Source organism: Branchiostoma lanceolatum, chromosome 3 (genome assembly GCF_035083965.1).
Source record: "Branchiostoma lanceolatum isolate klBraLanc5 chromosome 3, klBraLanc5.hap2, whole genome shotgun sequence".
NCBI lineage: Eukaryota > Metazoa > Chordata > Leptocardii > Amphioxiformes > Branchiostomatidae > Branchiostoma > Branchiostoma lanceolatum.
This window is the reverse complement of record NC_089724.1, coordinates 20,765,182-20,775,649: the sequence shown is the minus strand read 5'-3', so window position 1 is coordinate 20,775,649 and position 10,468 is coordinate 20,765,182. Positions and strand designations below refer to the sequence as shown.

The 10,468-nt window shown below is 40.6% G+C and overlaps 1 protein-coding gene across 3 annotated transcripts in view; it reads right to left on the bottom strand.

Annotated features, from left to right (window-relative positions):
- Positions 1–3,801: 3,801 nt before the first annotated feature.
- The window catches only part of LOC136430961 (uncharacterized), a 32,352-nt gene continuing 25,685 nt past the window's right edge, over positions 3,802–10,468 (bottom strand). For all 3 annotated transcript variants that reach the window (XM_066422085.1, XM_066422088.1, XM_066422087.1), the window contains one exon: positions 3,802–5,501. In XM_066422085.1, the coding sequence (XP_066278182.1) occupies positions 5,426–5,501 (76 nt within the window). In that variant the 3' untranslated portion in view covers positions 3,802–5,425. The remainder of the gene's footprint in view (positions 5,502–10,468) is intronic.

Sequence of the window (10,468 nt, the reverse complement as noted above, 5' to 3'; positions counted from 1 at the left end):
TAGCCAGTGCACTGCTCGTTATAACGTGTGTCAGCCAAAAGACTTTTCTTCTTTTCCAAAAAGAAAAACGCATGGGGCTCTAGCTCTAGCTGCCTCAAGAGGGCAATTAGCACAAACGTAAAAAGAAGAGTCTACCTTGGGTCTGTCTTGAGTCAGCGTTAATCGATCCGTCCTCATGAAAATTACAACTACAGGTGTCATGAAATATTCGATCAATGTCCGAGAATTAATAATCACAAAATATTATACTGTTTCGAAAAAATCAATTTGAAATTGGTCTTAATGATTAAAAACCATTGACACTATTACACGCCTATCAATTAGAGTGAGGTAATGGCAATGGGCCATAACAAGTACAATTCATGCCTGATAGAAGTACATGATGTAACACTCTTAGTTGAACACTGTTGGGTAAAGAAGCTTGAGAAAACAGCGACATTGAAAGAAGGCAAGGAGGTTAAATGTGTATTTAACGAAGGGCACCATTTCTAAATCACCATAAAACCAATAACAATTCAAAGAAATTGCAATCACCTTTACCACTAAGGCCACGGGAAAACAAAGTTGGATATACATAGACTATGTCGCAACTACTTGCAAACTATTGCTAATTTGACTAGGTTGTAACTGTCCTTTTCTTCTTACAGTCACTTGACATAATAAGAGATGAAAAATATAAAGTATGAAACACACCAACCTCAACACTGTTCACATATAAATATAGGCCAGGAGGATTTCACGTGTGAATCTTGCATCAGAGACAATGGCAAAGAAGCTTTTCAACATCAGACAGATTTCGCAATCATATAATGTCACCCGTCACAAGAATATGTGCATGTTGACGAGAACATACATGGCTGGTGTAGTCGCATGCTACGGACAAGGCACAAACGGTGAGGAAAAAAATGTTCCAAAAATAATACAGGGAAGATTGGAAACTATACATTTTATATGTTTATGTATTATATTCATCATATTCGCCTGGTGGCCAAAACACACACTTTGTTATCACAGATGAAGCTTCTTGCTTCCTTTCACTCTGTACCATTCATTTCCATGGTGCTCTTGAATGCAACCTACCAGTGCACCACTTTGAATCCCTCCCAATTTTACGAGTTTTGCTTTTGGGTCAAATGATCCAAAATCACCAGGTTTGCTGTGTCACGTGTGTGCCTGTTTGAGAGTTGTCCCACTCATTTCCTGTCTGGGATGGGAGCTTCAAGAATTGATTGACCCAGCAGGATATTTTCAATGAATACCCTTTGATTGTCTGCAGCATTTTCCCCACCTTATCTATAATACGTCAGACCTTGGGTTCATATTGACGTCTCTAAACCGTGTAAATCTACAGCACAAATGTCAACATACGGTACATACGACATGAATGTCCTTGGGATCATTAGAACACTTCACTTCGCATAGTAGGCACAAATCACAGTAGTGAGTTATTCTGTCTGCCTTCCAAACCTCCACCATACATATAGTACACAATTAATACCCCGGAATGAAATCTACACATAGCAGTTAACATCAAGGTAAGAATGTACTTCTACAACAACTTGTAAAATTCACTTGCACATATATGTAAGCAATAGCCATTGGCCTAATCATTTCTTGACTAGCAGCAGAGAAATATGTACGTTGTAAACAAACCCAGGGGTGTCAAAACATTATCTGTTGATTCCGTTACATCAGGTCTGCACACAAAAACCTTACAAAAATCATATCATTTACCAACGTGAAATTAGCATAACTGGTAAAGATACAAATTCATGTATCCAGCCGAATAGATCAATTTCGAGTGTAAATAAAGGCACAAACAGACCCAACTTGAATATTAATGTGAGATATTGCATCTGTGAGGGACAGCTTGCACAACTAATGGATATAGATGTGATACTGATATGTACAAGTGTGTGTCTATGATCATTGATATACGTGTACACGTGACTTTGTACCAGCATCAGTTAAGGGTCATCTTTAAAAAGAGTTATGATTGGAACATCCTTCTTTGTTATTAAGATGGACATGTCAGACAAATGTCACCAATATACAGATTGATTTACAGGTACAACAGTCACTCTTGACACTTCCAGGAAGGGTGCATAGAAAACTCTTGTAAGAAATTTAAATGTCAAACGATTGAGGATTAAAATCCTCAATCGTTTGACATTTAAATTTCTTACAGCAGTTACTAATTTTTCTAAAGGGTGGTAACACCCCCTCGACATGTACCAGGATTCATGTACTACAACATGAAAAAATTAATCTTTTATCTTTTTTTTTTAAGGTCTCTGCCCTTTCATCCACCTACATGTTTTTGTGGATTAGTTCACTGACCCAGAGATAGTAATTGTGTGGGTTGAAAATCCGTGGAAAATCTGCTGTGGAGACAGTAATTGCAACTTCAAGATGTTAAATTCTAGCACAGCAGGACCTTCTTATTGAATGTTCTGCTGTTTGAGGTGGTGACATTTGATCTCATAGTACAAATAATACAAAATAATGATAGATGCAATTAATCTAATATCTAAGATTACATTGTCATTGGTTAAAGCATTAAACCTTTTACATCTCCATGAAATACACTTGCTGCTGAAACTTTTCCACACAATGCTGCAAAATACATGTTGGCAGCAAGACAGACTGACATGATTGGGTTGGCAGCATTTCAAATCTTGCATTTCACTGTGAATGTCAAATGTTCACACTATTTCCGTAGTACTCAGCCTGCTTGGGTAAACAAAATGAATCAAAACGATTTTAAGAAGGCCTAACCTTTCAATAGCTGTAAAGCAATTCAAAAACATTTTATACCATGCAGTATTCAAAATTAAGGCTAGTTGACCTTTATTTGTTGTGTTATTCCATAAGCGTTATTTTTGTAAGACTTAAGCCTAAATCTCGCAAAAGTTTAATTACCATCATTTCTAATTTTTTTATATCAATATTATACATTATCTTTGCTATATATCTATGGTGTACATGTTGTATTTCCCCTATAGTCCTCCTGGTGCAAAGGTATATTGCTATTTGAAAACACTGCAACTGTCGCATCACATTGCAAACAACCTTGTTCTCAGAGCGGGGTGACCTTTATCTGCCCTGAGAAGACTCATCATAATCTTCTTGCTGCCAATTACTTTTATACAGCAGCTGTTCCTATCTTGGTACAGAAAGTTCTCAAGATTTAAACTTCTTTGAGCAAAAAAAAGAAAAACAAGACAAAACTACCCTTAAGTTAAGTGCCATGTTGCATGTACCGTAGTAGCGCTTTGGTACCAGATTAAGGTTGCTGCATCAGTAGAATGTTCTGTCAAGTTGATCCTGTGCCATGGCATTCCATGAAATTTGAGCAATATTCATTGAGGCTAATTGGGATGTTAACAGCATTCTACATTTTTTTTTCAACCTTGAAAGTATGCAAAGCATACACTCATTCGGCCGAGGCCGTTTTTCAAGAGTTCAAGGTAGGAGGTTAGGGTCCTTTCAACGTACCATAATTGCAATAATCATCAGTTTGTAGTGGAACCATCAGTAAGATGTGACCTGCACAGGTCTGTGGTGACCCGATATTTTCATGTCAATGGTGGATTATTATTATTAAGGTTCTCCCATAATGTAGAAGCTTTTAAGACAGTGCTCTGAACACTGAGTTTGTAATTCTGGATTGCAGTTGAGTTTGCAATACTGAGGTATTACTGATGTTGCATTTAGCATAAATCTCCCTCAATACCCTGTTTTAGAAGAAACAAATATACTGTATGTACAGAAGGAATAAAGGTCAACTCGTCTTACAAGTAGGTTAAATTTCCTTACTGAAAATTTTCCATACTTCATTTTATTCAATATTGATAACAGTTCACCTTACACATGTTCTGAGGTTCTGCATCATAAATTTAATGTAACAGTAAAGGTAAGTCTACTGAGCAGTACGTACCTTATCCCAGTGGGTGTCTGGGTGCTCAACGGGATATACAATAAATTTCTCCTAAGTAGCTGTACTCAGAATGTACTAACAGTAGGTATTAATTCTTGTGGGAACAATTGCAAAACATAAAATGCACTGGAAGAAACTTTTCACAAAGTTACCATGTTGGTATGAATACTGTTTTTACAGGCAAAAGTCTTTCAGCAGTTAGTTTCTTGTTGGAACCACTGCTGAAAGAAGTTGTTAATAGGGAAACCTCCATTCATCCTATAATACAAATGTGTGCAATACAGCCTCAAAAGTACATTGTACACTGAGAAAGTACAATGTGATATACTACATGCACATTACATGAATGTACTTACTCTGATTTCAAACACAATATCAAAGAATTGGAAGTACAAATGTAGGGACTGGATCAAACCAGAAAAGACGTCTGCATCTGGATCTGTATAGAACTTCTGTTTCTAGGTAAGATTACACTGCAGCATTGGGACAATGTAGCTCCTGCTTCAAACAGGCTAATTACATGTAGATGTACGTACATGTAGTTAAAGGGATTTATGTGAAAAGATCCTTGTAATAAGGTTGTCAATCATCACACACAAACCAGATGTGACATCGTTATCTTCAATACAATAATGTTGTACCATATGTTGCATCAAGATTATAAAATTATGCATAAGTTATCGAAACAATGATGGTGTCACACAGCTAAACACACCAAATGGCCCTAAATAAGATAATCTGAAACAGTTAAAAATTATGAATAAGGGAAGCTAATAAAACGTTGAATGGAAACAGATGTACTGGAACCACACTATGAAATTTACAGTGTAGCCATGAAAGTTTCTTTGATTGTCATTTGAACAGGTATCACAATAGCAAACACAAACACCTTTATCACCAAATGGATCAAAGTTCTACATTTGTGTACTAGTACATACGTTGGAAACTCCTTTGCCTTTTTGAGACTTCTTTCAGGAGAAAATGCGCTTTGAGGAGGTTAACATGTACATGAGGAGCGGAAAAACAGCCTATTACGACTCTTTCAACAATCAGCTCGAGCTGAATATTGGTTTGAATCACCTTAGGTCACATATTGAAGTGCTGTTTTCAATAACAGCAGGAAACTGTCTAGACTAACATATACCCAAGTCATTTTCTACAGGACGGTAGCAGCACAATCCACACTCAAACAAGCTAATAGTGTAATTCTGCTTACTATGCTTCTGATGAACACACAAACACAAATCTAAGCTTTCTTATTACCTTCTTCTAAAACATATGACATTGTATAGTGACTCAGATAAAGAATACTAACCTCTTCAACTGCAAGGATCTATTTACCAGTCCTGTATAACAGTTGCAGGTGTCCAGTAGTTGCCTGTTGCATGCTATAGATGAAGGACACTTTAATAGCAGACTAGGATGTACAGTCTCTAAGTTTACACATTTTGAACGTACATGTAGCACTGAATAGGGCTGACAAGGTTACAAAGTTGTGATGCCTTTCACTGCCAGCTCATCTTTTACCCTTCTCAAGTAGTCAGGATCTGGATAGCCTTGGCTGCAAAAACACATGGGCACATTGTTATTAAGTTTCATCTACATTTTTTACAACCAGTTATATATAAAGGGCCTTTCCCAAACAAAAGGTTAGGGGTGTAAATACAATGTCATGTAATATCATTATCTTTGATCATATCGGGGGCAAGATGGATATTACAAATTATAATAGTGGATTGTTGAACTTTGAAGTATGGTAGAAGCATAAAACTTTCAGCTGCCCTACACAGGATTGTAGACATGTCAACTAAAATTCATTTCATGAGTGTATTTGATGTGTACATGTAGTGAATGACCAGTAAAAAAAGGCTGACATTTACAGAGCATTTTCAATCAATAAGTTCAATGTTTGTGGTATATAGACTGACAGTCTGTAGTCATGACATTCTATTCAAGAAAGTATATCAGCTTCAAGAAGTAAACTACATGTAGAGTAAGTACATCAGCTGGGCACCAGCGAGCGGTCCCCCGAAAGTGCGAAATGGAACGAAATGGAATGAAATGGAACGAAATGGAACGAAATGGAACGAAATGGAACAAACTAAAACAACATATGTAACATTATGAAATGAAATACCAGTAGATAGCGAATTATTAGGGGTAGACCGGAACAGGAAGCATTTTAAATACAGAAGTGAGTGGTAAATACATAATATAACGTGTTTTATTTCTTGAATCTATGTAATAATATTAAATACAACGTTTTTGTCGCGTTTGTGTGGCTAGATTCTTCCCTGAAAATGGAGGCGCCGCGTGCAAAGAGATCCGCCGCTCTTGCTTGTGTACCAACGATCTGCAAATGAACTGCTGCAAATAGCAGGGAAAACAAGCAAACCGAAATAGTATTGCAGAAGTTGATGGTAACATTGCATCTCCAAGAGGGCATGAGGCAAGCGTAATCTTATTATGTATACAGCTAGCGTGTTTGCGTGTTGTGTGAACCGTGAAATACATGCATTGCTCGTTCACACCCTCCCTTTGTTTTGTCGTGAACAAGGAAGCATAAATGTCTCCAGGGGACTCCACGCCCGTGTTTGAATAGAGTGTGAAATGTGTGAAATGTGTGACGCGCCGCAGAGCTTCATTTAAATATCATTAACGGAGGGGTCCATTCAGGGGTCAGGGGTCTGACTTTAAGCCGAACAATTGGAAAGATATGCATATGCTACGTACCAGTTATGGGCTAAAACCGTATTTAAATAAATGGAAAGTCGGAGTTTGATTCAACCTGTCGGCAGCACGCCCACAGTTCCGTCGCGCTGGCAACAATGCTGGTTTATTTGTATGCGGGGCTCCATTTGGGGGAGAGATTTATAGATAATAAAATAACGCTTGCCTCATGCCCTCTTGGTGAATTATGAGATGCACTGTTACCACCAACTGTATAATCTAGTCCTAACTTTGATACTCAGTTCCGTTTGCTTGTTTTCCCTGCTATTTGCAGCAGTTCATTTGCAGATCGTTGGTACACAAGCAAGAGCGGCGGATCTCTTTGCACGCGGCGCCTCCATTTTCAGGGAAGAATCTAGCCACACAAACGCGACAAAAACGTTGTATTTAATATTATTACATAGATTCAAGAAATAAAACACGTTATATTATGTATTTACCACTCACTTCTGTATCTAAGATGCTTCCTGTTCCAGTCTACTCCTTATACTTCGTTATCTACTGGTATTTCATTTCATAATGTTACATATGTTGTTTTATTTCGTTCCATTTCGTTCCATTTCGTTCCATTTCGTTCCATTTCGTTCCATTTCGTTCCATTTCGTTCCATTTCGCACTTTCAGGGGACCCCCAGCGAGGGGCTTAATACAATCATGTTTGTGGGAGTAAACATACTCTTGCACCAAAATGCAAATATGCGGCTTACTGAAGCTTTTTGTTTGCTCTCTCCAGGCCAGAGACAATTATATTTACCAATGACAGGAATCGTGATAGCCTGCCAAAAATTTGCAATAGAAAAAAACGCATCAATAACATGTCAAATTTAATTGGGACTGGTCGAGACAGTGAATTATGGCAGAGGCAAATCTTGCAAAAACAAGAAATCAACATGCATATGGTACGGTGAGACATATGAGAAACACAGATTTTGGGTTAACACTTTTTACACTTGTACCACCATCCCTGGACGGAAATTAACATGTTGGGCCGGAAAAAAATTCACCCCGTCCATTCCAAAAATCTGAAAATATGTATTCATAAAGCTAAAAATGACTGATTCAATAAAAATTGACAACATAGCCTTCCAAAGTCCAATTTAACCGCTTTTTTGTAACTGTTAATCATGGTTATTTAGTGCCTTTCAATGCTAGCGATAGATAAACATTGCGGCACCCGGCCCAAGATTGCCAAAGCGTGCTACTGAAAGTGGGAGGGCCGGACCTTTATCATTTCCTGCCTCAGTTCTGTCTGATTTACAGGCTGAGTACCAATGCCAATCAGCAGCAATATCCAAACCATTTGATAAACTACGGGTAGATTATCGATGCATGACTTTTGATCTCATGATGAGCTTGCACACGCCATGAGAGCTACGCTCACCTGACACTTGAGTAAATCGCGGTGTGCCACGTGTTAAATGGTAAAATGATAGAATCCATGATTTTTGTCGAGGTTACTCAGGGGAGGCGGGAAGCACCGACAACTGCTACGCTGCTTGTTTTGACACATTTCGAGCCATTTTGTCCTAGTTTTTATAATGTTGTATACGTTGGAAAATAGGATCACCTCAGTCCGGATATGGTAACCGTTATTTTTAGAGGGGGCGGACCTAAGCTCACCAAAATGTAAATTAAAGCTTACATGAAATCAGTTTCAAAGTTGCTATTTTCTATGATTTTCGGACGATTATATGGGTCCTTTTCTTCTTGGTTGAATTGAGATAGTTTTCATGTGCTTATTCAGTCGGGAAGTTATGTTAAAACGTCTTCAAAAAGTGCGTTTTTGTGCATCTGAGAGGGAATGCAAATGAGATGCAAATGGTATGCGTGACGTCACAACATCGGTGAGGGCCCTGACCCCGAACCTCTCATCTTCAACCTCTGTACAGTTAACTTCGTCTCTTCATTTAAGTATCTTGGATCAACAATCACCAAGACCGGCGACGTGAAACCCGAGATCAACCAACGACGTGCTCAAGCCTCAGCCGTCCTGAAGTCCTTATGGAAACCGCTCTGGCGACACCGCCACATTTCACAACAGACCAAGCTTCGTGTCTACAACTCGTCTGTCATGTCGGTCCTCCTGTATAGCTCTGAAACCTGGCCCCTGAACAGTACCCTCGAAGCCCGACTCGATGGCTTCGACAGCAGAGCCCTAAGGAGGATCTCCGGCATTCGATGGCACGAGCGGGTCAGCAACAAGGAACTTCGAGAGCTGACCAATCAACCCACTGCCTCGAGTCTCACAGCAATGAGACGGGTCCGCTGGTATGGACATGTGCTACGTCTTCCACCAGAGCACCCCACCCGAGCCATGCTGGACTTCGACCCCAAACTGGCAGGCTGGCGGCGGCCACGGGGGGCTCCCCATACCCGCTGGCTGGATGTAGTGGCACGTGACCTGAAGAACATCAACATCACGCTCCCCCAGGCACAGCAGATGGCAGAGAACCGAAGCAGATGGCGAAGTCTTGTGAAGCGAGTTGGCTCTACGCACCACGTGCAAGAGGATGAGTGAGTGAGTGAGTGACGTCACAACTATGAGTGCAGTTCACTACAATGGCGTCTTCTAGTACTCCAGGTCGTAGTACTACAGGCGGCGGACAGTATTGTGTAGCATGAGGGCCAAACGGTGTCAGCTGTAAAAATGGTCAGTTCACTGAAGGGATGTCTCTACACAGATTCCCTCGAGTGAAATGTAACGGAGCTGACGCAGACATAGAGAAGGAGAAAACAAGAAGGTCGTGGATCCAGTTTGTGCAGAGCTTTCCATTTTATCCAGTGTGTACAAAGAACTTATAATGTGTAAACTCAAGGTAACCTTTATACTGTGCCTTTCACCGATTTCTGTCATGAACATGGTAGAATAGGAAATGATGATGATTGGATGCTTTACATTGATTCTACGTGTACGTTTTGTCAAAACTAGTGAGCCGGCGGCGTCTGAAACCAGCAAACAAACAACGTTCAACTTCAAACAAAATGGTGATGTCGAGTTAGCTTTTCCTATCACGAAATCTGTCCGTGTTCCTAACTTCAAGAACCCTTCTTACGAGCTTTACTGTGATTAATATATTACACATGTTCTCGGTGAGGCGTTAGTTTCAGTTTGTCTCCGAAAACAAACTGCACTGATCTCAGGAGTCTTCGCGCGGCCGGAGGGCCGAGCAGCTCAGAGTCGGCGTAGAGTCGGCGGGAGGACCGGGCAGACAAGCTAGCCGCCCCGCCAGGTCCCGTTATAGAGTAGAGTTATAACTGCCACCGGGGACGGCACGGTCACACGCCCGGCACAAACATCAGCTAGTCGAGGCCGAATCTCTCGTCCTAGCGGCGGCTACAGGCCCGAGAGAGTCCGCGGGAACTATTCGGGCTGTCCGGTGGCAGGTCCGGGGGAACGTCGTAAACACACCCGGGCGGTGGGTCCGGTTTCGCCGCGCCACTGAACCACGACAGCCCGCGCTGTCTCCTCCCAAACACGCACGAGAACAGCCCGGTAAGTCCGGTGGCGACAATCCAAGGGTTCCTTGCCGTTGCTAAAAATGGCCAAGGCGTCTTGGAGGAACGTTACAAGTAAAGAAGTCGAAGAGAACGTTTTGGGGCAGATGCCTGAGGCTTACACATTTTCAGACAAAATGGCGACGCCGCTACGGTAGATTTCCGCTATCACGAAATCATCTGTATGTGTTCTTAATTTGTAGGACTGTTGGTCTTATTTGTTTATTTGTTTGGGTCACGAACTGTCTACCCAATGTGAACAAACACACATGTTTTTGAATGGAATTTACTTTTACTCGCATTT